The sequence below is a fragment of the Podarcis tiliguerta genome (genome assembly GCF_965153285.1).
Source record: "Podarcis tiliguerta genome assembly, chromosome: 3".
Classification (NCBI taxonomy): domain Eukaryota; kingdom Metazoa; phylum Chordata; class Lepidosauria; order Squamata; family Lacertidae; genus Podarcis; species Podarcis tiliguerta.
The window spans coordinates 69,720,650-69,747,228 of record NC_139536.1 but is presented as its reverse complement, the minus strand read 5'-3'; the positions used below and the strand labels follow the sequence as shown (position 1 = coordinate 69,747,228).

At 41.1% G+C, this 26,579-nt stretch overlaps 1 protein-coding gene and 1 long non-coding RNA gene across 11 annotated transcripts in view; one reads left to right on the top strand and one right to left on the bottom strand.

Moving 5' to 3' along the window:
* LOC310674324 (uncharacterized protein) overlaps positions 1–26,579 on the top strand; it is a 57,391-nt gene that overhangs the window by 9,648 nt on the left and 21,164 nt on the right. For 7 of the 10 annotated variants that reach the window (XM_083433398.1, XM_083433396.1, XM_083433394.1 and 4 more), the window contains 25 exons: positions 1,584–1,697; positions 2,882–3,076; positions 3,190–3,340; positions 5,905–6,047; positions 6,438–6,590; positions 7,112–7,210; positions 7,702–7,866; positions 8,796–8,908; positions 9,437–9,566; positions 9,663–9,866; positions 11,022–11,214; positions 12,349–12,476; positions 13,239–13,439; positions 13,547–13,668; positions 14,753–14,981; positions 15,581–15,783; positions 16,503–16,661; positions 18,023–18,113; positions 18,985–19,125; positions 19,920–20,068; positions 21,200–21,311; positions 21,989–22,038; positions 22,721–22,897; positions 23,790–23,907; positions 25,777–25,942. In XM_083433398.1, the coding sequence (XP_083289524.1) occupies positions 1,584–1,697; positions 2,882–3,076; positions 3,190–3,340; positions 5,905–6,047; positions 6,438–6,590; positions 7,112–7,210; positions 7,702–7,866; positions 8,796–8,908; positions 9,437–9,566; positions 9,663–9,866; positions 11,022–11,214; positions 12,349–12,476; positions 13,239–13,439; positions 13,547–13,668; positions 14,753–14,981; positions 15,581–15,783; positions 16,503–16,661; positions 18,023–18,113; positions 18,985–19,125; positions 19,920–20,068; positions 21,200–21,311; positions 21,989–22,038; positions 22,721–22,897; positions 23,790–23,907; positions 25,777–25,942 (3,706 nt within the window). Of the gene's footprint in view, positions 1–287; positions 1,698–2,881; positions 3,077–3,189; positions 3,341–5,904; positions 6,048–6,437; positions 6,591–7,111; positions 7,211–7,701; positions 7,867–8,795; positions 8,909–9,436; positions 9,567–9,662; positions 9,867–11,021; positions 11,215–12,348; positions 12,477–13,238; positions 13,440–13,546; positions 13,669–14,752; positions 14,982–15,580; positions 15,784–16,502; positions 16,662–18,022; positions 18,114–18,984; positions 19,126–19,919; positions 20,069–21,199; positions 21,312–21,988; positions 22,039–22,720; positions 22,898–23,789; positions 23,908–25,776; positions 25,943–26,579 lie in introns of all 10 variants that reach the window. The other 3 variants (XM_083433397.1, XM_083433399.1, XM_083433395.1) reach the window with 2 other exon arrangements.
* On the bottom strand, positions 9,384–12,335 carry LOC310674415. Its single transcript, XR_014509576.1, has 2 exons — positions 12,030–12,335; positions 9,384–9,560 (listed from the first exon to the last, which is right to left on the bottom strand). It is a non-coding gene; the product is annotated as an uncharacterized lncRNA (long non-coding RNA).

Below are 26,579 nucleotides of genomic sequence, written 5' to 3'. Positions count from 1 at the left end.
CGGGGTGCGCTCCCGTTGTTCGGTCCCAGCGCCTGCCAACCTAGCAGTTCAAAAGCACTCCCGGGTGCAAGTAGATAAATAGGGACCGCTTACTAGCGGGAAGGTAATCGGCGTTTCCGTGTGCGGCTCTGGCTCGCCAGAGCAGCGATGTCACACTGGCCACGTGACCCGGAAGTGTCTCCGGACAGCGCTGGCCCCCGGCCTCTTTGAGTGAGATGGGCGCACAACCCTAGAGTCTGTCAAGACTGGCCCGTACGGGCAGGGGTACCTTTACCTTTTTTTATCAGTCAATTTGCAGGGTGTGGTCTAAGATCATTGCTCTGCAAGCTGTTCTGTGTGGCAGAAAAGAAGGCAGTTACTCTTTGCGTTGTACAAAGAGCCACTGAAAGAGAGAGATTTGAGAGACTTTAGTTTGATTTAGCTTTAGAAAGGGCAGGTTCCAAACAGCTGCTTAGCCTTGTGACTTCTGTGCTTTGAGGATGTGATACAGGATTAGTATCTGCCTAAAGTAGGATTCTGTTGGCTTCCGTTGTGCTCTGCTTATATATATGTAAACAGATCATAAGCCTCCAGTGTGCTGCTTTCCCTGTCATCCAGAGGAAACCAGTGCAGCCCCAGACTTCTTGTTTGCTTTACTGAGAAGCGAGGAGAGCATAACAGCAGCAGAGCAAGAGTGATTGCTACATTACATGATACAAAATATGATTATGTGTGTTCTTCCCCACAGAAGTTGTACAGGGGAGCAGGAGAATATGAGCCAAATTCCACATAATTACTTTGGCTGGGGATGGGGAACCTCAGGCCCAGTGGCCCTCAGGCCCATTGCAAATATTTGGGGTCCACCCCCAGGCCACATCCTCTCTCTGAAGGCCATGCCCTCCCTGACCCTGACTCTTGAACAGTGATAGTTTTCTACAAAAAATGCCAGAACGTGCCACAAACACCTCCCTTGTTCTGTTGGAACCCACCTGAGAGGTGCTGGAACTGAGTTCCGGTGAGGGCTGAACAGGGCTGAAAGAAGCCCTGTTCTTGAACTGTGAACGTGTCTGTTGCCTGTGGGATGGAGAGGAGAAACTTCTGAATTGCGTGTGTCCATAACATAGCCTATTGTTCAAAGGTAATAATAATATCCATTGCTCCACCCATTTTTGACCTCTGGCATGTGGCCTCTGGGTGGTTGCAAATAGGGAAAGTGGCCCTTGGTCTAAAAAAGATTCCTGACCCAGATCTTACTTTGGACTCATTCTAGTACACTGGAATGTTTTGCTTTGCCCCATTTGAACAGCTGATTCCATACTGCATCCTGTTTTTCAAATGCCTCTCCATTCCTTTCCTTTTCAGTATTTTGCATGTGCTAATAAAAGAGGCTTATCAGTAGGTCACTACTCCCTGATATACACTCGGGTCTGGCCATTTCCTTGAAGGAAATTAGTTTTGACAACTCAAAACCTTTCATAAATTCCAGCACCTATAAATCTATAACAATATATACAAATAAAAGTACCGTATTCTGGAAACAATGCCACTGTGATTTTGTGTGTGTGGGGGGGGTTTTTTTATAAAATCTGTTGCTTTTTGTATAGTTTTTTACAGAGAGAATCACGCAGCTGGTCCAAAGCAAATATTTACACATGCTTAGATGGAAGAGATTTTGTCAGCACAGCAGTGTTATTGAGCAATTCTATCCTTTGTACCAGGTATGCTAATCTCATAGTGCCACAGATCCTAAAAATAGAATCATAGATTTGTTGAGTTGGAATAGGAACATGGGTTTTCCTCCCAGGTGTGTAATAAAAGCTCAGCTGTGAGTTTGGCTTGATTTCCTTTGCATGTAGGGGACAGAACTGTAAATATGTACATACGGTTGAATCCAACTAAGTCCTGCTTGGAAATAGACCCCTTAAAATCAACAGATGCAATTGACTTAATCCCATTGGGTCTACTCTGAATATGTATGGATACAACCCATTGTTTTCTTTCTGTATAAATGAATTTCACCTTATAATGCTCAGTAAACGTTATGTGCAAGATTATGTGCCTCATACGTAATTAATCATAATGGGCAGCATCCAGTTGTGACAGCCCTCTGTGGCAACCTCATTCTCAGTGTGTAGCTCAAAACCCAGATCCAGTGGATATCATGCACTTTCAAAAAGATGCTGCCTAGCCCCTGTTGCAATATTATCCTTAGACTTGGTCATAATGAAGCATGTGCACTGCTGCTTGTACAGCAATGGCAACTCTCAAACACTTTGAGCTAATGTGAATTTCAATTAATAATAATAATAATAAGAATAAGAATAATGGTACTGCTCCTTCATCAAGGAATAAAAAATTCCCTGTTTGTAGAAAACAACTGTGAAAGCTTTTCCCCCTGCTATGCTAATTTTCTATGTGCAGGAACTGTGCATAGTAACTATTACAAATAGGAGATTCGGTGCCCTGATAATCTGAAGTGCCAAAGTCTATGGAAGTTATACCATAAGTGCCTCTTCCATGTGTAAATCAGTTTTAATATTGAAAACCAGAGGCTCAGGGGACTGTTAAAAGGACATGGACCATATCAGCAATGCCAGTTATTAAGATGTCAGCAGCCTGTTTTGAAGATGTCTATTAAAAGAGTCTCGTGTTCTCAATATTTCTTGGTGCATGGACCTCCATACAGTGAAAAGCTCTGAAGACTTTTTTTTTTTTAAGCTCTTTCCAAAACATTGTTTTTCAGATTTTATCTAGAGGACTACATCCCCCCTCCCCCACAAATGGCACACTCCTGTTCATGATTTGAGACTCCTTCTTCGGAGGGAAAGGCTAAAGCAAGGATGTTCTAGATAATTAATTAATCTTTCTGAGAAAAAAATGTCTCTTCTCTCTATCTCCCTAGAAACAGGTGGCTCATATTATGCAGGAGTACAATGATGCTGTTCAAAGGGCAGCAAGACTGTCAAGTGCTCGGGAGAACTTCCTGGCAGGAAAGGAAAACCCTATAAATTTAGTGACCCAAGAAGACCTGGCTATTTACACACAGTGGCTAGTATGTCACCTGCACTCACTTAAGACCATCCATAACTACCTTCAGGTGAGATGACAATTATAGACTGTAAAAATGAATAACTTAATTATGGAACCTTTGGGTCCCACTTGTGCTTTGAATACAAACACTAAATGCAAAATATGTGTTCTTCTCTGTAGGTACTCCAGTACTTGCCTGTCTCTCATAGAATGGAGATTAACAAACATCCTGTCTGGGGTGATGGTGATAAATTCAAAGCTGTTGGCAAAACTGTATATTTGTCTCCCAGTATCCAGCTCTCTATTCACCCTGACACATCAGCAACAGATGGTAAGAAGGAATTACCCTCATGTGCCTTAGGGCCTCGCTGTACAATGCAGCAATATGGCATTAGTTTGCAGTTGTTGCGTGTGGTCTGTCTTTCCCAAGTTTCCCTTCTGTTGTTGGGATATTGCATTTTCCAAGCATGCAAACTGTTATATTGATGCTGGGGGAAATACAGAGTACTCCCCATTTGTTTTCTGTTCATTGTAATTACGTGCAGTGTGTGGAATTGAGCTGTTCAAGCTTCACAAAGGAGACAGGCCATAGCTCAGTAGTAGACCACCTGCTTTGGATGCCAGTGGGTCTTGGGTTCTGCCCTCGGCAGGGGTGCCTGTCCCATTTCACCACCTGAGGTGAAATGAGAAGATATCCCACTGCTGCTGAAGCCTCACTTACTGGGGTTGCGCAGTGACAGCTTCTGTTAACATCTCCAGAAGTCTCACAAGATCTTGCAGAGTTCTCACAAGATCGCGCCACCACACAGAATTCCGCCACTTGAGGCAGCTGCTTTAGTCTGCCTTATGGGCAGGTTGTCCCTGGCCCTCTGCATCTTCAGGTAAGACTGGGAAGGACAAACCCTGTCAGAAATCCTGAAGAACCACTGCTAGTCGGTGCAAACGATACTGAGCTAAGATGAATCAATGATCTGACTCAGCATAAGGCAGTTTCCTGTAATCCTATTCCTACAATTTGAGCATTAACAAGGGCATACCATATGGTCCTTCCACTCTCTCAACCTTTCAATCTAAGCAAAGGCCATTTCAGGATAGCAGCCAGGTGGGGATATGTAGATATACGCAGACAACATCTGGGCATTTATTCTGAAAGGAAATGAACTTTTATGGAGACAGAAAGTTAATCACGATGATTTCTTCTTTGCTGTTTACTTTCAGCGACGCGTTGTCCAGGAACATTTGTTTTATAGTGTTATATTAAATAAGGTCTCCAACTCAGTCCGCTTTATAGATCTAAGCTTGATAGATTAAACAGAAAATTGATTAAGCAAAACAGTAAAAGCTAAGATAGAGCCAAGTGTAGAATAGGAACACAGATGGCCCATTACTGCCAAGCAGTGAGATAACAAATTAGATTACATATAACTCTACAGATCCTCAGGAGCCTTATTGAACTTTTTAGCAAGTTGTTGCATGGTGATTAAAATTCTTGGTGTGTCAATGAGCTGCTGTACAAAGGACACCTGTGTGGCATAGTGATATCTGGGATTCATAGTATGACTTGGAAGAAGTTTATCATCAGAAACAAAAGGATACCTTGAAGGGCTGCTGCAAAAGTCTTGAAAACACAAGACAGAAGCTAGTTACTAGTTCTCAAGCTGTAGTAGTACAGTTTGAAATTGAGCTCAACAAGAAAACTTAATAAGAAACTGAGGCTTATCGCGGAACCCAAAATAAGTGTTGACTCACCAAATATCTTCATAGCAGGGGGCTCTGCTGTTCAAGAGTAACCATTTTTTGTTATGACCCCAGAAGACAGTTACAAATATGGAATTTGGGGTGTGCATCTCACAATAACGTTTTTGTGCCACCACAAAACACACCCACATGTTTAGAGGAGTGTCCTCTATGAGGTTAAATAGAGTCATAGCAGTCCCAACACTTAGCACAAGACACTGACAGCTGTGTAGGCACATGTTAATAATTGCCAATACAGTGGTACCGCGGGTTAAGTACTTAATTCGTTCCGGAGGTCCGTTCTTAACCTGAAACTGTTCTTTACCTGAAGCACCACTTTAGCTAATGGGGCCTCCTGCTGCCGGCGTGCCGCCGGAGCATGATTTCTGTTCTCATCCTGAAACAAAGTTCTTAACCCGAGGTACTATTTCTGGGTTAACGGAGTCTGTAACCTGAAGCATCTGTAACCTGAAGCGTATGTAACCTGAGGTACCACTGTATATGTAGAAGTATAAGGAACAGGGGGTGTGCATCTCTCTGCAAGCGCTGGTCCACACTAAATCATAAACCCACATATCCAGATGGATGTAATGTATAGAAGATGGCATAGAAGTGTCTGGCCCAATGCTTCATTTTGGTGTGATATACTGTCATACATGGTAACATTGTCATCTGGGGTTATCACGTGCTAATGAATATTGTACAAAAATGTTGTGATGGTTCATAATTGTGGTGGTTCTTGAATAGGATAGCCTTCCAGTTAGAGAAGATGGGCCAAAGGTTACTTTGGAATGCAGGGGCATATAAATCTCAGTTCTTTTAAGTCGTTCTATTGAACTGTGTTTCAAACTGTCAGGTGAATAAAAAACCTGGAGCTCATGCCACTAAGACTTTTGCAACAGCCCAACTATATTTACATCCTTTTATTTGTGATTTTAGGCTTACAACCTGGCCATTCAAAAGGCTGGCCATATACTTTCCCCCCGCTCCAGTCTTCCTCAGTGGCCTACTGTAATTTTAATAGTTATGGGGGCTGGGTGTAATATTGTATATATATAATGATGCACCATCAGAAGCATAAATTCACCTGAAGGCAACTTGGCAGCATTACAAAGTTTGTTTTATGCATCTTTTCAGTTTATTCTTGCTCTCTGATAGGATTCCAAGCCATACTTCCCCAACACACTGCAGAAATTGAGGAACTAAAGCCTCAACTCAGACGTTTACTTTCTAAATTTCGTATCAGCTATGATGTGGAAGACCTGAAGCATTCTGCTGATGAGATGGAACTTTTTTCTATGGTAATTTAATGGTTGCTCTTATATTACTGTATACAATATGCATACTGATGTGGTCCCTCCCTCTCCTCCCACTGAAAGTCTACAGCTAAAAGAATAAACAGTTCAACCAATTATTTGCTTTGATATCAGCAGAGTTAAGTCTATAATGATCTCCCTTCTGAATTTTTTATGATCCTCCAAAGTGTAATAGTAAGGAATTTGGGGCAAAATCCAGAGTAATATAAGTACAATTAAATCCCATTTTAAGTCAATAGAAATTCATTATGATGTTCAATGAAGCTTAAGTGCATACTACTCCTCTCTCTGAACTATCTAACATAGTAACTATTTTGCAGTGCTCAGTGGAAACCTATGTTTACTAGTAGGGCATCTTTTTCCTGGGATGCTTAGGTCATGCATGAGTTTAGAAGCATTTTCAGTAAACAACAGACAATGAGAACATTTCCTGTTTATGATGCTGGAACACCTGGATCGGAAACCTGGGGTATCAGAGACCCCAACATGGCTTTGAAAAAGAGAGCCAACTGGATTCCTTTCGTAAAGGTAATAAGAGCTGCATTTGGGTGATCTGATAAATTGTCTGCTCAGGCTAAAGGAAGCTGCTCTAAAGCATCTAAATTCCCAGCTTCTCATTAGCAAACCATGTGTACTCATCTTGAGTTGAAGTGGGTTAAATGGTCTCAGTTCAAAGGCCCTTGTCCAGAAACTTGGCATGTGCAGAAATCTGATTGGCTGCTACCTTTGACAGAGCTGATTGGATATTTGGACAGAGTAGCAGGGTGCCTGGATTCATCCCTCCCACAAGTGGTTAGCACTAAGAGCAGCAAGCAAATGGTAAGATCTTTGCACACATTCATTTCTGTACAACATTGGCACACCTGGATCAAGCCCAAATCTGCTGAGTGCTAGGGTTTTTTTTTCCATGCAAAGCATCCTTTAGTTCCTGTATGTGCAAATTTGTGCACACAAAACAATTCAATATGTCCCAATCACCTGTGCTGCATTAGGACGAGGAATGTATTTTCTTTATGTTCCTTACACATGGTTTTTTTACTGACAAGCAGATTAAACCTAACCAAGATCCATGGCAGCAAAAAATGTTCAGGAAACTGAACCATCGGAAGGTTGATGAACTGCTGCAGATTCAGTCAAAATTTTTAGAGGTAATAAAAACTGCTGAGTAACTGTTTCTCCACTTCCCCACGTCCATTTTTTTGCATTTCAATGTTCTTGGTATATTTCTAACTTGTATCCACTTCTATCAAACCTGTCTCCAATTTGTGTGATATGTAGCAGGTTTACATTAAATTACGGTATTTATTTTTACTTTAAGTGAATCAAAACCCTTTTGGGTATTTCAGAATGAAGTTTTTAAAAAATCTACACCCATTAACAGGAAAGAATTCCACAGTCAGTGATTCCAAAGACTGTTTTTACTCAGGACACCATGAACTTTCATTTTCACATTTTGTCTTTGCGATTTATAGTGGGGTAGTGGTGTTTTGTTTAAGTACTCTTACGTTATGTCTAAACTTATTTGCCATTCCTGAAATTTCAAATCACTCAGTTGGATCCAGACAAAGTTAGTCTATATTATCTGAACTGTGGCTTCTTTTTTTGCTAAAAGTCAAAATATGTTGCTGTGACAAACTAGGTTTCCAATCCAGAACAGGTGATGGAGGTTCTTCAGGAGCAAGCATCTGCAGTGCTAGAGCCAAAATCAATGACATCGGCTTTTAGTACTTTTACACCTTCTTTTAATTCACAACAATATGATCAAATCTGGAACAAGATTTACCACAACTCCAGATTCCATCAGGTAAATATGCAGAAGATTTTATAAACTGAAATTTGTGTAGGTCTCTATAGGGATTGTGTACATTTTCTTTTGGAATGAATTTTGTTACTTTTGAAGAGGATCCTCCAATTCAGGGTAAGTTCTAATATTATGTGACAAGTGAGCTCCCATTTGACTACCATGTATTTATGAAACTGCTGTCCTTGCTTTATTTTGTGATGACTTGCATTTTGCTTCATAATAGCTAGACCTGATAAAATGCCACCACCAAATCCTTGCCTTTTTATTACTTCAGATAATCAGGCATCAATATGAGTCATGACCATAAGATTATCACTCAGTGGGGTTGGTTTCATGAAAGTTGAGAGCATCGTTTATGATGCATGTATGACTAGTATCTCAAATGGAGTCCTGGAAGGTCTGTGTTCCAAAATACAACCCCACCACTCCACCAGTTACTTCTTTGCTTGTTGGTGACTTTGGCAGTGTAAGAGATTCTCAGTCTGCTTTGAAGTTGATAATGGTTTCTGAAAGTCCAAACAGGAACATAATACTTTTGTAAGAAAGAAATGGAGGAGGATGTTCCATTGCATAAGGAGAATCCTTGTGCTGGTGAAACATTGTCCTTAGTCCTGTGTTGAATACAATTCAGAATGTGTGACAGAGGGATGCCACCCACCTCCTTGGAAAATAATGGAATAGAATGGAGAAATCTGCTTGGTACTTCTTTTTTGTAGTCCTTAGTAGGTAGCAAAGGTTGATCTCTTGGTCACCATATATTGCTGCTGTACTTGCCATTTTGATAGGTCACAAGTTGTACAAGCAACAAGAGAACCAGTGGGCTATGATGTAAGGATTCCTTTGTTCATAATTATATAGTTACAAAAAGCTTGAATACGAAAATTTTTGTGTGTGTTTGCCTATAATAACTAGCCCTTAAATATGGACAGGAGCAAACCAGTGATGATGTTGATAATCCTACCATGGCAACTGGTGAGAAGGATATGGGACATTCCAACTTTAACAAGACCTCCACTTTTTCAAGAAAGAAAAAAGACCCAAGGTGAAATGAATATTACCGGTTCTTCTGTGTGTGATGCTTATGTTTAATGCTAAAAATGCATGGGCTGTACCAAAGCTGTCAAAACACAAATGGAAGGGCAGCTTCTCAAATTGCCCTGTCTCCTTCCCAATGTCAGGCAAGCACTTACCCAGGCATTGGGAAAGAAGTAGGAGGGCTCTAGGACCCTGGCAGAGCCTCACACCTCTTTCCCAAAGCTTGGTTTAAGGCGGTACCACAGGGATTGGGGGGAGGGCGTCAAATGGCCTCACACTGGGCAGCATATTATCAAGGTCCACCCCTGCATATGTGTACTTACTGGCACCACCTTAAATGTGATTGCACTAACATACTCTCCTGGGCCTTCTAAATGTTGTTCTGTTCTGGAGGTTTCCATGTGAGTGATTACAGCAGGAGCTTTACCTCCTAGAAAGCAAATATAAAGAGATTATGCAATTTAGATGTAACTGAGAATCTCTTTGAGGAACAGTAATTTTAATTAAATTTCTCCTTCTTGGGGGGAAAATGTAGTTACACAACGACCTTGCAGCTGCTGGGGTTAGATGAGGACATGGAGGCCGACAGCAAGGGGCTTCCCATGAGGAAAGGAGCCTACTTATCTCTCCTTCTTTTGCGTCACTTGCAAATCCGAGAGCTGCAGGTAAAAAGAAAAACCACGTTCAAATGTTCATATTATGCAAGACTGTACATAATAAGCCTTGTTTTTATTTCATCGTAACCGTGTCATTTGTACCAGAGAATTTGTTTGGGCATCCTCAACTACTTCAGATCCGTGGAAAGAACCCTAACCATCAGCACCTCAGGTCTTGCCTTGAGTGCCGGCCATCTGGTCTCCACTGCTGAAGACTCCTGTTGGGTAAATGCAGCCAAAGGGGGAAGAGGTGCCTATGGTGGTCTTGGTTCACACCCCTATGTGCATTACACACCAGCTGACTATAAGGTGAGGCATTTGGGTACTTTGTAAAATAGATTCATAGACACATTAATAAAAATAGGTGCGGCACCAAGGTCAACGGGTGCTCCAGCTGACCTTACATGCAGAAGGGCCCTGGTTCAATCCCTGCCGCTTCCAGATCCCTGGAGAATTGCTGCCAATCGGAGTAGAGGATCTGAGATAGATGGACCAATGGTCTGACTTAGTGTAAGGCAGCTTCCTGGAGTAGGTCCTGCATGTTAGAGGATATAGCATATGGGGGCATTTAGGGGAATCCCCAGTCTCCTTACAACCCCAGCTCTATTTACAACAAGCTGTATTTACCCAAGCTGATGAAGTGCAGGTCATAAAATCAAAGCCATATGCCTTATGCGGAAACGCATTGGAGTGTTCCACATCTGACACAGAGTTATAGATTTCTTATCTCTGTTCAAAGGTCGAAGCAGACAAATTAACGTTAGGCATATGCCTTCGTTGTATTGCTTTCAATGCCAGCTAAAGCCTTTTTTGCTTAGCCAGGCTACCCTGTTATATAATTTTCTGGTGCACATTTGCTTTTCAAACATTTTTTCTCATTTGAATTTTTTTTTTATTCTATCTACTGTTTTTGTCTGTTTTTATTGCTATTGTTAAATGGCTATTTTATACCATTTTATGTAAACTACTTATGGAGGGTGTTTTTAAAATTAAGTGGTGTATAAATTTCACTAACTAAATAAATGCAGCAAACACATGCACAAAGTCTCCCTCCTGTACATTGCAGCCTCCCCCATTACTAGAATTACTACCCTAATCGTGTCTTTTCAGAAGTGTCCCATGGATCTCATTGGGACTTGCTCACCAGCAAGCATGCTTAGTCTTGCAGCCTTAAAGCAATCTGTTCTATGGATGGGTCAGACTTTTTAACATTCAAAATTTGCCTTCAGCTTGAAATTCACAAAAGATTCACTGCTTCCACTCCTAAATCTCATTGCCAATCAGAACTGAATCTTCCTCCATAAGTTTACAGCAGGTCAAACTCTTCCATACCTTTACAAAACTCTTGAAAGTTTCACACACACACATGTATGTATGTGTGCCCACATGTACATGCACTGTTTTATTTGGTACTTCTAATATAGGTTTCATCATGTATTTATTTTTAATCTGTCCCTGGCACAGGTTCACAGTGTGCAGTTTATGGAGTTTGCAGAGGTAGAAAACCATGATGATTTTTACACCACAGAGGACATGTATGTTCACACCCAGGATCAGCGAGGGGCTTTTGTGATGTACGATGTAGCCCTCCGGGACCTGAAAGAGCTAGAAAAACAGCTTTTGCTTGTGGCAACCCAGTACATTGAGGCAGGGAAAGGTACGAATCAGCACAGTTTGGTACACTTCTGCAAATGAGAAGGACAGAAAGGGGGGAAAGGAGCACAAATGGGAATAATCATTCACAAGGATGATCACCAGCCCAAAAGTTGGTATCCCAAAATCTCGGCCAGGGTGCCTGACTTTGCTAAACGTCAGTTTATAGCAAGCTGCTTATTGTCAACTACTGAGCCAGCCTAGCAGAGTGGGACTCTGGACTGTTTTCATATGGTTGTGTGAAATGTTGAGGTCTATGTCAGTGTTTTCCAAACTTGGGTTTCCAACTGTTTTTGGACTACAACTCCAACCATCCCTAACTAGCAAGACCAATGACAGGGGATGATGGAAACTGTAGTCCGAAAACAGCTGCAGACCAAAGTTTGGGAAACACTGGTCTGTGTCGATGGTGACACAGCAAGCACCTTTAGGCACCTCATATCACAATGTATAGTCTATATTTGTTGTTAGACTGGGGCAAGGGACCTTTTTCAAGTAGAGGACTACATTCCCCTGTGGGCAACCTTCCTTTTTTTAAAAAAAAAAAAATAATTTTTATTAACCGGCCAATCAAATCAAATTAAATCACATCACATAAATTCCGAATTACAAAGCCGAATTTAAAAAAAATTTAAAGGAAAAAAACCTGGATGTACATTTCCAAAATATAAGATAAAAAACAAATAAAATAAAACCTACATACAGCAACAGTGGCAATTGACTTTAGATATCTATTAGGTCCATAAATTACCATACAGCATATATTCAATTCAAGTGACAGTTTGTTGTTGACAAAGGACATATAAAGGGCCCCATTACCTTCAGTAGCTTAGGGCCTCATCAAAGCTAAATCTGGCCCTGTTTCCAGCAATGTAAAACCCAGAGGTTTATCACACTCATCTCTCCAGCCTTCATCCAGGCAAGCAGGAGGTATCATTACAGTTCAAATATTCATCTCACCCAGGCAAAAGCACTTAAGAGGTTGTGGAACGAGGTTGGTGGGCTGTGTGTGGCTTGGGAGAGCCCTTGGAGCCAGATAGAGAGGTTTGGAGAGCCGCATTTTGTTAAGTAGGCATTGTTCTTCCTTAGCTTGCTGGTTTCTGTGGAAATGCCTGTTGTGCTGTTTTTCCTTTTCGAGGTCACAAAGCATGCCGTGATTCCAGTAATAGCAACTACTCAGCCTGGGCTCATGCATCAGTGGATCGATCTGCAGTAATCCTTGACCTTTGGACTTGTGAAACAGCTTTCTTAGAAAATAAATGGCAGGTGTATATATATATTCCCACATTATTTTTAAAAACCAACCAATCTAGGCTCCTGTTACATTCGATATTTTTTAAAATTAAAATTATTTCTCATCCTTGTTCCCAAAGTTGCCCAGGGCTCTCTCTGTGTGTTGGACTATTCAAACCAACTATACTTGCAAACAGCGATCATTAGCCTTTTTGGAATACAGTATTTGATATCCCCCTTCCCCCAGTCATCTTATGTAGCTCTAATAGCTATAATGTATCTGAAAAACTTAAATTAATTGGTTTGGATATTTTCCAGGGCTATCATATTTCAGAGACTAAAAGTGTGAGATGTGACAAAATCCAAGGCAAATATCAGACTAATGTTTCATTGATTTTCAGTGGGCTTACTCTAAGTATCACTTTAATCTGAATGCTCCATTGTTATTAAATGAATATGAAGCTGATTTTTTAAATTATACTCAATTTTTATCATCTGAAACGCAGTACTACAAAAGAATTTTCATTACAAAACATTTTATCTTGAAGCATTTTAACTCTCCTGTTCCACAGCCCATCCAGCCCTTCCTTTATAGAAATTAAGGTCCCTCTTTCCAAAAGTCCCATCCCCAGAATGGCTAAGCCACATAAAACATAGCTGACTAAATTAGCAAATAAGAGAGGAGAGGTGATATAGGGAAAGTTAACTTTTTAAAAAAAATAGAGAGAAATTATCGTTCTTTTTTTAAAAAAACAACAACACCACCTACATATTTTGCTTTAAATCTATTTTCAGCTTTTGAATAGTTACTTCGAAGCATATCAACATGCATTGGATTCAGAAGAAAGATTTGCTTTGGCCCAAGTTGTAACAGACATCATGTACAGACGCCCTCGATTTGATTTCCATCTTGGGTATTTTGTGAACATCTATAAAGATGAGTGTGCTTGCCTTGAGCTTCACCTACAGCTGGTGAGAGGTGTACTGAACAAACAGGTTAGTGGACTCTTTGAGTTATTTATTATTTTTAATCTGTTTTCTTACATTTATATCCCACCTTTTCTGCTACACGAGGCTTGTGTTTTTCTTTATTTGGTTTTTAGATAGATAACCAACGTGAATATAACCACAGGATTTGGCGTGATGGTCCCAAAGGTGGCACCTGTGAATTTGGTTTCCCCCCATATATAATTGCAAAACAATTAATTGCTATTAATAACACCCCGTGAGTAATGTCTCTCTCTCTTTATCATATGATGCAAGTGCTGTATTATAAGGGAGCCCATCTTTAACTTGCTCAGCCAGAGTCTTCCACAAAAAGTCACTCTGTTATCCCTTTGAATTAAAGTGAGGTTGGTGCAGATAAGCTAATCAAACTGTAGATGAGTAGCTTTGTTTTGTCAGCTTTCACACGGCCCTACTTTGCACATAATGTTAAGCCAAATGAACAAACGTGGCTTTTCCAAATGAAGATTTTATTGACAACATTGCAAAGGGAGGTTTACAAAGGAATTCAGCTCCCCAACCACACCCCGCATTACTCCTTTAAACTATGGAGGTTTCAAGGAGAAGCAGGAAGGACAGCTGGGAATTCACCTTCCTCACCAAACCGCCCATCCCACTCCCCATTGACCCTGCCAAACCTCCCCTTAGACCCCTCCACTGTTGAGGGAAGGCCAAGAACATGAGCAACATAGGGGAGAAATATCTTCTCACATTTGTCTCCTACTGACTAGCAATGGTAGCAAATAACTGCAGGATGGAAAGGAGATATTCTCTCCTTCACTTCCGCCTCTTCGGTGGCGACAGCAGGACAAAGAAACAAAGGAGAGAAGGCCTTCCTACCCTTCCTCCTGCTGTTGCTGTCACTGCCACTAACAGGAGGAAGGGGTGACAGGTGAGGTGGGCAGTGGCAGCAGAGTATGTTCCCGTCCTGTCCTGCCTGTTCCTTTGTTGCTCACCCGAGAAAGCCACCACCCCTGCTGCTAACTCACTTGGCTTGTCAGCCTGCTCCGCCTGCCTGAGCTGCTCACCTGCAGTGCAGTTTACATGGTTCCCCATGATGACATTCTTACATTGTCATTATATACTAGGATACAGAATGATTTATAAATGGAGAATATGTATTTATGCAGTTTACATAAAACACTCGGTATGTAAAGGTTTGCATGGAATGTATCAGATTTCAGGTCAGATTAAACAAAACTATCATTTGTCCTATTAGGCTCCTTGAAAACAAAAGTTATTTCTCGTAATGTAATGATTCTATCCTTTCAGAATGCTTTTTAATTTTGTCTTTGTTTTTAAAGTTCGGCTTTGAAGAACATTTATTTGCTCGAGTTCCACCCTTCCCTTGGCCTAGTATCTTTAGTTCCTAAAGCTCTGGGTCATATCCTTCAGGAGTTCCAGCAAAGTTGTAGGCCAAAGACAGCCAGGGAGGCAATTAATCTGGAAAAACATGTACTTCAACTTGCCCTGGACACATGGCTGACCATGGAGCAGCCAGAGTCTTTCTATGGCTCTCAAATTCAGAAAGATGTACGTATGCCTTCTACATTCTAAATCTGTGGTGATTTTGTCTTGTTTTTAAATAATTCAGGCTATGATATACATTCTTACCTGAAAGTATGTGCCCTTTAATTTAATGGGACTTTCTTTCAAGGAGACATAGGACTCTGCTGTTAGTGATCTCTGTTGCAGACTCTATACATTCATGCCAGTTAAAATGGACTGATCTGTTGATATGGTCTACAAATCTTCTTTCTCTTGTTGACACAGTCAACTAAAAGTTTCAATACAAACTTTTAAGGATTTTATGCTTGTGAGATGGACAAATTCAATGGCACCCATGTGATCTAAGATTAAACACTCACGTATTAGCTAGTAGAGAACAATAACAGTTATCAACCCATCTAGGAGCTCAGAGAACCCTTATTGTTCTTCTTTAGCTTCAATGGAATCTTCTAGCTAATCCCTTTCACCAATACACATAGGCATTCTCCATTTCAGTGTCAATTAAACCATTATATTTAACAGCCTTAACTTGTCATCTGAACCTGGGCTCGTGGTTTGATACGACAATTAAGCAACAACATTATTTTTACTGACTGTTGAAAGGAAGTGTATGTCCCCCATAGTTATTCACAGACGTTCTGGTTGAAAATCCTTGTCTTGTAAGAGAGATTGCTATGTCAGCACTGAAATCAGCAGAAGAGGGAAAGCAGAAACAGGGGAAAGAAAAGCAAGCCTTTATTCTGAACATCTTCTCAAGGCTACTTGAACTTCTAACCCTCCGCCATCGATTGATAGAGGCAGCAGTAGAAAGTGCACAGCTGCAGAGGTAAAGTAATGGGCACATGGGATGGCAATGCAGGGAGCTATATTGAAATCCCAATGAAGAAGGATTGAAAGTAACCATTAAGGCTTTTGTGCAGCAGGGTTTTTTCCCCTGCTCTTGGGGTATGTAGGTTAAAATGCATATCCAGTGTGCCATAATATTGGGACTCTTGTTGACATTTAGGACTCTCCTCTTGCCAGTCCCTCCAAACCACTATTTCAGTTATGCCTCCTTTATTCCACCAGGATGGGGAACCCCTTTCAGCCCAAGGGCTGCATTCTCTTCTGGGCAACTGTTTGGGACCCACATGCCAGTGGTGGGCGGGGCCAGAGCAATGAATGTGAATTTTACCTTTGTAGAGTAGGCTACTTTCCACACCACCCACCCACTCTTCCATCTAGGCAAGCAAGAAGCACGATCAGAGTTCAAGGACACATTCTAGCTAAGCAAAAACAGTCAAGGAGTGTGTACAGCATAGCAAGTGTGGGTCCTGAGGGTCAGACAGAGATGTCCCCCAGCCCCGAGATTCCCCATCCCTGTTTTATACCCACGGTCAGATTGCCCACTGTCTCCCACACCTATTGAGACACAGAGTGATTCTTAAACTCCATAATCAATAGTGCACAGTTGCTGGCAAACAAAATTTCTGTTTCTAGCAAAGCAAGAGTTGCCAGCAAGGGTGTCCCTTGCAAAGCTATATGTATGTGTTCTTTTCCTTTTAGACTCTACAAAGAATTTGCAGGAGAAATGGGCTTTGAGGAGTTCCATTTATACTTAAGGCCTGTGTACTTTGAATTTGCAACTCACAAAGAGAAAGCAGACCAGCCCTCACCAATATTTGTTACTTCTCTTCTAGAGCATCACGACAGTAGTGTGGATAGGTAAACCAGAGCTTTATGCGTATTTTGGCATTTTTTCCTCTTCTTTTGATCAGCCCCAAACGCAACATATCTAGGTCCAAATGATGTGGAAATAGAACAGCTATTCTTTCTTAAAACTTTCCAAATTGATCTTCTTTCTAAGCATTGTCATAAAGTGTGACTGGAGCTTCTATTGTTTTAATTCACCCTTTTCAATATTAGTATTTTAAAAATAAAAAGCTAGTATAATTTCACAAAAGAAAAGTGCATATAAGGAGTGAAATCAATTCCCCTCCTCCGCTGCCACCAAATTCAATGCAGCTCATCTATTTCAGGGTTTCTGAGGCACCAGTGTTTATTAACACAAACTGCTGAAGGTTTATTCCATGAAAGAGATCATAGCTGCCATTCTTCTCCGGTAGTATTTCTTAGAGGCTGGGATGTGAATACTCCATAAGCACACAGATATATTGGGGGCCAAGTATTCACATTTATACTTAAGGTCTGATTAACTTTGCCCAGTTAATCATCCAGCCCAGCTCAGTTGTAGCATAACTCTCTCTCAGTCTACTCTGCATATTTGTACTGTATTCTCAATAGGCCCAGCCCTCCTAGATTTGCAAAATTGCAATGACTCTATGTCCCCTGGCTTCTATACGGGGGTGGGGGGGTGGTAGAAGAGTACTGTAATTAAACAAATGGCTTTTGCAGTTATTTGTAACCAGTCTCCCATATGAAATTAAAACCAATCACAAACTAGCAGAATGTATGATTTAGCACAAGTGCATTTCAGAAATTTGCTGTGACTTTCAGAAACAGATTTCTTTAAATCTATACAAAGAAATATGTCACACATCTCCAATGTTTCCCTTGTGAGACAGTCAACCCCTCTATTTATTTTAAATATATACTGCTTTTATGTTGGCCAGCATTTGGAAATGTGTCTGATTTTATTTGTCTGTTTGTTTAATTTATATCCCGGCCTTACTTCCAAAGAAGTCCACTTTGTAGTGGTATAATTGGAGACAGGGGCTTAGATCCTAACTAAGCTTCTGCTGGCAGGAACATCCCATGAGTGGAGTTCTGTTTACAGGACACTCCAACTTTCACTGACCCCTTCCCCTTTGCTCTTTGAAAATTTACTCTGCAGGTGCTGGAAGACTCTCTGAAGAAGCATGACAAACAGAACCAGGAGCCTTTCAGTTCACACAAGGGTAGTTAGGATCCAAGTCATGTTCTGTAGATAAGATTAAAAATATTTGTAATAAAAAATGTGAAAAAGAAGCAAGCACAACACTTTCCCTTTTCATTTATTTACATTTCTACGTTCATGAATGCTTGCATATTAGTTTGTGTAATTTAGAAATATTTACCTCTTGCAGATATATTCCATCCAGCTTAATGTTAAACATCCATGATATTGACAATCAAATTGGAAAATTTAGCTTTCATACAAGAGACAGCATTCTTCAGGTGACTGAATTATTTTCCCCCAGTAATTCTCAATACTGTACAACCACAATGAATACATTTTATTCCTTTCCTTCCTATAAATTTTCTTTTGTCTTGCACCAAAAGTTACTTGAGAACCAGCAGTGTTCTGGGTTGTCATTTTTAATATAACTGTACCCTGACTATCTCAGTCACTGTAAATCAGGTAAGGGGGATCTACACTGTGCGTAAATTACATTGTAGATGCACCATTTCTAAGTTGAAGTACCTAATTATAGCCATTCAACAAATTTTAAAAAAATGAAAGGAACACAATGAAATATATTTCAACGTTCCTTTTTGTTTTCCTGAACTTTCCTTCTCATGATTCACCTGGGAATGTACCTGATCTGCAATAGTATGGGGGAGGAAATAAGTATAAAATATCATAGAATCATAGAGTTGTATTGAAACAGACATTTAAAAGGTGAAGCTACCTCTTCTTCAACATTTCCTCCAAATATTCTGATGAACATTGCTACTTTATTTCATATTCAACTCCATGTGGCATCCAATTTTACTATTTGGGGCTGTGAATGCACTATACATTTAAAGTGCATTTTCATTCCTGTTAAAGAATCCTGACAACTGTGGTTTACCCTTCACAGAGCTATACAGCTCTCAGTATCTTTTGCTGCCTTCAGCTCCCAGTATAAAAGTATACTGTATATGCAACCTTATATTGCACTTAATTATGGTTCTAGATCTATGCAGAATAAAATCCTGTATCTGAATGCAAGTGAAAAGATTTCAGTGAGTCTAAAGATAAGTACATCTATATCAAGAGAAAACTGTGTAACTTCATGTTACGGTTATTATATGAGTCCTAATAGTTTTTATCTTAATTATTCAGCTGTTACTGAAGCCTCATGGACTAGAAAATCTTCAGATTGCTCTTGCCTGCCAAGTCACTCATAAAAACACACTGCTTGTTGCTGTTCAACAGGCTGCATTTTGCCCCATGATGCAGCCCTCACGGACTCTGGATATGAAGGTTTGCATTTTCTCCCTCTCTCCAACTATACATGGAAAGCAGTTGTGTAACTTTTTCTTACTTTTTGAAATGAAAATCACCCACCAGAGGCTACAGTTGGAAGGTGATTGGGGAAGGTATATGTAACCCTTCCCCTATAGGCTACTACATTCCTCAGAATCGTCCTGTCATGTTGTCAAGATCCAAGTTTGGGGCAAGTACTCTTTGGTGAGAATCCAAGCAGAGATTTAAATCACACAATATGCAGCAAAGTAAAGCATGGAAGTATAGGCCATTAGACCTTTAGAACATGTCTTTCCAAGTGAGTTCCCAAAATAGTACCCTATTCACCCAGCATAGGAAAAGACCACACATTTAGTAAGTTAACAATTGTTTACGTACGAGCTCTCTAAAGGTCAGGTTCATGTGCTTTTCTATGCATCAGTTAGAAATGTTGCACTGGCAGTAAAACTTAGTTTAGTTCCAAATGGTGAAAGGTCCTAAATTATTGGTATAAGAATTTAAGAATGGCTTGTGAGAGCCATGCGGTCTGAGCTGGAGCAACTAGCTCAAACCTCTTTACATGTTGAGTTTCTCAGGTAGACAGAGAGAGGAACAAAGACTTGATTACCTAGTTCCTCCCAAGGTGAGCTAATCATGGCAGGATAGCTTACTCTATGGTCTTAACCCCTTAATGCATTAATTCGACCAGCAATTTGGTTATATGAGGCGGTTTATCCCACAACAAGAACCATTAGGTATTGGGCAGTGGTGTAAGTCTGTGTAAAAGGAAATGTGTGTCTTTAATGTTTCAGGAAGGAGGTCTAAGTCTGAGGAGTCAGAGCAGTTCAGCAAGTAGAAGTTCTGTGGTTGGAACTGAAACAGAAGACCAGTTTCTGGCCACAGCACCACTGGTTTTGCATTCCATTCGACATTTTGCAGCAGGACGCAGCATTTTAAAAAGGTAGGTTGATAGTATAATGGGCTGCAGGGTGTTTTCCATGTATGTACGCACGCATGTTTCAATGCACACGGCTCTTTCTTTCATTCTCACCCTGAGGCTACATTTCTAAGCATTCTTACTAGGATGCAAGAACCACTGATATCTTCATGTTCCTGCCTCTTCCAGCACTTTCAAAGACCGCCATTCCCAAAGCTTATGCCATGCACATATATCCATTGACATGATCCCACAGTGTTGCAGTTTGGCTCAATCCATACAAGTATTCATTTACAATCTCATGGATATTTTTACCTGCTTTTTTTGCTCTCCCCTTTCTGGCTGGGCAAGGAATGGATGAGAAATTAATTTATTTTATGTCCTGCCATTCCTCAAAGGACCTCTATAATACTGTACTGGGGACACCCTACATAATAGGTCCTGCTCATACTGTTGGAATATGTATACACCTTCAGCTACAGAGGTGGTGTTGGATCACATTACGGGAAATAAGTGTTTTATTGTTAGAAAGAAGCCACAGCTGACAGATAGTATTTACAAAGTCACTATATTTACAATGCAGTGACTATTTGCAAAGTCACTATATTTACAATGGGGACCCAGGTGGCGCTGTGGGTAAAAGCCTCAGCTCCTAGGGCTTGCCGATCGAAAGGTCGGCGGTTCGAATCCCCGCGGCGGGGTGCGCTCCCACTGTTCGGTCCCAGCGCCTGCCAACCTAGCAGTTCGAAAGCACTCCCGGGTGCAAGTAGATAAATAGGGACCGCTTACTAGCGGGAAGGTAAACGGTGTTTCTGTGTGTGGCTCTGGCTCGCCAGAGCAGCGATGTCATGCTGGCCACGTGACCCGGAAGTGTCTCCGGACAGCGCTGGCCCCCGGCCTCTTGAGTGAGATGGGCGCACAACCCTAGAGTCTGTCAAGACTGGCCCGTACGGGCAGGGGTACCTTTACCTTTATATTTACAATAAGCATGGATTCCTTAGTTAAAGTCAGTCTGTTTAATCATGGCATAAATACTAAATGTTTATAAAGTGTAGATATGAGGTAAATATTATTTCTTCAACTATGTTGTTTGCCTATTAACAGGAAAATGTCAGTATTTCTACCTTCAGGATAACATTATTGCTCATTCTCCAGGCCTCGAGAAGCTTTTGTCTCAATTCAGTTGGAGAAACAGGGTCCACGGGACATGATGCTGAACACGTTCATTCAAAAGAAACAAATCCTGGGGACTAGAATGCAAAATCCTGTAAGTGTGCCAGGAAATCATCTCAGAATTTACATACATTTTGTTGTATGTGTTTTTAGACTAACGCTTAGTGAACTTTTTGGCTTCAGAATCAGTGCACTCCCAAATGTCTGGGAGTTGTTTAAAAACACACACACAATATTAGAAGCTCAACTGGAGTGTATTGTGGAAACTCAGCCTAATATAAACCAGCATGCTTTGGCACAAAAAGGGTGGAAGCAGCTAGCAAGGGATGCAAAAAAAGAATTTGAGGACCACATTGCTAAATATATCAAGGCCAACAATAAGTTATTTAAATACATTACAGGGAGGTGGCTGGATGACAAGGAAGTCAAAGATGTGCTAAAGGAGGATTAGGAGATTGCAAAAAAGCTGACTGAATTATTTGCAACAGAAAATATAGGGAACAGTCTAGTGCTTGAACTAATGTTTGAAAAGGGGAGTGTGAGAAACTGAGGCAGATAGTGGCGATAAGAGATGAATTTTTAGGCCTGAAAAAGAGCGATCACACACATCAATAGGAAGGAGCAACTTCCCTATGAAGAGAGGTTGCAGCATTTGACTTTTTGAATACACAACTTTCCATTGACGTGTGTCTTTGTAAGATAATATATATGCATAATTATGTAAAACTGGAAATCTTATGTAAAAAAAGCAAATGGTATAATTTGTTGCAGGAGGAAGTTGAAAAAGTCAAAAGAGAAGTTATTGTTGAATACTGCCATAAGTAAGTACACAAAATCTATACAGCATATCTCCACCAAAGGCTAGTGGAGGTGGTTTGTATGAATGTATGTAAAAAGTTTATTTTCCTATTCTCACTGCAGGCTGATGCTATATTATATTGGTACGATGTGGACATTTCAATAATGGGGAGACAAAGCCAAACAGTCTGTCCTTCGATCAGCTAGAAAATAGAAGAGAGTAATGTCCAAGCCTATAAGTAAAAAACAAAGAACCTGCCAAAATGTAACAAAGCAAAACACAAACAACATAAATAATACTAAAATAATTTCAACAGGGCCAGTTGGGAAGTAAAAGCAATCATGCTTCAGGCAGTTTCTGCAAATAAACTGCCTATATAAGAACAATTGTAATAATCTGGGTCACAGCAGTTGTTAGACAGTCCATTATGTTCTGGGAAGGGGGAAGAGAAGGAGGGAGGGAGGAAGAGTGCCACCATTTATTCTTCCCTAACATTGAAAATACACTGTATTTTACACAACACATTTTGTCCATTCATGAGCAAGAGAGCACTAAGAAATTGCGAAGTTTCTTCTGTGCTAATATTTATAATTTGGATATGTCCTTTACATTTTAGTGAAAGAAAACAATAAAGCAGGGAAACTGGTTCTTCAGATATGAGCACTATAGTGTTTTGCTAATGCTAAACTTTGGTACCATTTTAGGATGAACCATCGTATATCACAATACTCTCTTCGAAGTCAGATCATTGCTTATTACAACAGTTTAAAATCTATGCTAGATGATTTCCCCAGCGTGAGAGACAAATACTTCATGATTGGGTTACCGCAAGAGAAGAAAGAAAAACAAGAATTAAAAGAAAAGCCTGAAGATGATCCCAGGTATATAAATACTCTAAGCTGCTTGTTTATAGAATTCCATATCATGTTGTTTTGCTAATTGGGGACAGTGGGATTACTGCTGCTAGCCAATAGTTTATTTCTTTCTGGCTATTAGATAGATATAATCCCACTAGAGAAAAAGGCAGAGTATAAATAAATCAACAACAACAACCCTGTGGGGTAGGTTAGGCGGAGAGACAGTGACAGGCCCAAGGTTCCGGTAAGCTTCATGGCAGAATGGGAATTTTAACCTGGCCTCCCCAATTCTAGTTCAGCATTCTAATCACTACACCTTTTTGGAAAGGTCAAAGGATATGAGGGTAAGCTTATAAAGAGAGGGAGAATCATGTGAATAAAGCCTATAAGTGTTATCTTCAAAGTGGGATTAGAAGCCCACCTCCCTTCCCCTGTTAGACGGAGAGGTAGCTTGTTGTTGTTGTTTAGTCGTTCAGTCGTGTCCGACTCTTTGTGACCCCATGGAGCAGAGCACGCCAGGCACGCCAGAGGTAGCTTAGGAGGCTGCTATTTGGTTTGCTTGTTTTATCATATTTTCCTTTAGAAACTTGGAGCATCTTGTGGGGCCTTCTGCTGTCTCTCGTCTAATCACTTTATCAATTCCACACCACCTCAGTTTCCACACTGCTGAGCCTATTTTTGCCACTGTTGTGTTGTGGGCCGCTTGGGAGAAATTTGTGTAAAAAGGCACCACTTAATGTAGTAATTATAAAATTATGGTTATATAGGTTATATTTCTTGTTTTTATATATGAATGTACCACATGCAGCAAACAAGAAACAACTGTATAGCTATTGTGCAAAAATACCTGTTGAGTGCCACAGAACATTGCAACGTGATTGTGCAAGTAATTCACTTTCCTCCCAAAACAACTCAGGTCATTCCAGACACGGCCTCGTGGTTTGCTGTCCACAGATGGACGGTCCTTCTTGAATCTGTGGTTCATCCCTCACCCTTCTGAAATCCTATCTGTGTTTAAAATGCTACCAGAGAAGGTTTGTACGCTATAGTCCTGAAGAAAACTCTTGTCAGTCAAACTGTATAGATCATGGTGGTCTAACATGCTGCCCTTGATTCCTTTTTTGGTGGCCCCCTAGCAACATTTGGTGCCCTTCCCAGTCCTTGCACTGCCTTCCCAAGCTGGGTAAGTGAGGCACTGTTATTTGGGAAGGAGGTGTGAGGGCTCTGACAGGGTCCTTTCTAAAGCCTAGTTAGCACTTTTTGAGCATGGGGAAGAAGATGGGAGGGCTCTAGGACCCTGCCAGAGCCTCGTGCCTCTTTCCCAATGCCCTGTCCTGCACTTATCCAACTTTGAGAAGGCAGCAAATTTGGCCTTGCTCCCCACCTGTTCGCCCAACAAGGCAGTGTACAGCTCGAGGCTTCTGTGTTGAAGTACTCCTGTGGCCCACTTGGTATGAAAGGGTGGGCTGCCCTGGTTTAGATTAACCTGGTACTGGTCTCTTTTGTCATGTTGCCATATTGTGCTGCTGTTGAAATATTATTAGGCGCTGGATCCAGAGGAAAGTGTGCTATAGGGGCCTTAGAATGTACCAAGGATTCTGCTGGACTAGGGAATATGGGAGGATTTCTGAAAACTGGGAGGAGGACATTTCCATGAATGGGGCGTTCCATTTGCAGAAGTACCTCCCTCCCTTTTCTCCAGTCCCTTGCACCACAACCTTTACTCCCGAAGCAGCCGACAATTAAAATCCACACAAAGATAAGAGGCTGTATGAGTCACAGAGTCACAGGGTTGCAGTGGCAGAGGAGACTTGCCCAGAATCTAGCAGAAGCACCCTGTATGAACAGAGTTGCATACAGTTTGGGCCCATCCCCGCACCCTTGCAGTGTCCTGTGTAGCCTTTGGATTCAACCCAATGTAATTAGGAGTGTGTGGTTAGGCAAAGATTGGTCTCTTCTGCCCATGGCAATTAGTAAAACACTTGGTAAAACAATTCAAGTTCTCTCCAGTGAGAGAGAGGATTCCAGGGGGGAATGGGTGATCACCAGCTGTCTAGCAGCCATGGTGGAGAGAGCCTTCTGAACTCCATCAGCTGCCTGAGGCATGGTAACAGTTGTAAGAGGGAGGAACTTAAGACCTTAAAACTGAAAACCCCACTCATTTCTTGAATATTAGATGTTCTATTGCTATATGATGAGATACATGGGAGGGAGGCAGCTACAAAATTAACCCCTAAGCAAAAACTGGTCCTCTCCAGTGGTAATCCCAAAATCTACCAACTCAAGTGGACTGCCTCTTTTGTCTAATGGCAGAACTATCCTTGAATGAAATAAATATAGAAAGCCTATGGGATATTAGTAATATTTTCTGGAATGGATTTTGAACTGTTAGTAAAGGTAGCAGTCCAATCTAGACACTCCCTTGAGGTGTTTTCAGATGAGGCCTCAATATTGCCAATGGGTTGTTGGCAACCATTTCTTTTAACTTATTGGATTTCCCCCAGAAATCGGGGGGAAATGATTAAATGGGGGTGGGGGCAAGCTGGTGTTTTGATGTTGATGATGTTGTGTGATGCTGCAGTGCATGAGAAGCACTGATTCAGGCCCATGCAGAGCTTGCCTAAGGCCCAGGGCAAGAGTCTTGAGTTATACACTCAAACAAAAAAAGCACCTGGTCCCTGGTGGGGGCCCCCAGCCAGCTTAGCCCTCTGAGGCCCAGGGCAAGTGTACCTGGCTGCCCCCCTGCCCTGTGTGGGCCTGCACTGATCCCACAATTAATACCCATTAGATTGCAAATAGCAGCTGCTGCTTTCAGTTTGTGATTGCTAAATGGCTAATTGATTATGATTTGTGTTTAATTTTTGAAAGATTTTTCTCCCTGTATTTCCTTCCCTTTTCCATAGACTGGCTTCAGAGCCCTGAGACAGACACTGCAAATTGTTGCAGCTTTTCACGACATTATTTCCTACATTTTCAGCTTTGCACAGCTAGGAAATGCAACAGGCTGCCTTGATTATGTGTGTCCTCCTGACCATCTCACTGCAGAATGGGGAGGGACTGAATGGATCGGTTAGTAACAGATGTTCTTCTTTGAAACAGATAATGAATGTAAGGGCAAGTTTGAAATGCGCTGTTCAAAGGAATACTTTGGGTATAGATGTCTGAAATCAGAAACTGCACATTTATGCTTAACATCTGTGATTTTCTCTCTCTTTCTCTCCCTCTCCCTCTCTCTGTGTGTGTACATACACACACACACACACACACACACACACACACAATTTTCAAATTAAGAGCTTCTGGTTTGGGAAATATTTCCTCAAATCATATTGACTGGTGATCCAGTCATGTATGGGTTTTCCTGGAGCGGGGGGGGGGGGTTCTTTCCCTCACACATTTGACACAGTTAAAGTTAAACATTTCTGGTTTTTTGTGGTAAATATTCTTACTTGATTGTCTTTGATGCTCTATGAGACTGTAATCTGATATCAGTGAGATTTACTGCTGAGTGAAACGTCTTCAGCTGAATTGTCAGATGTTCTAAAGAAGGACATCCAGTTCATTGAAACAAAAGATGGGCAGGGAGGCGTTTTCTGGGCCCATATTTAAACTACAAACACCTGTACAGGCCTAATTTAATGAAAAGGTACTATACATTTGCTATTATGTATTCTGTTGGATCTTGTTCACAAACCAAATTATTCAA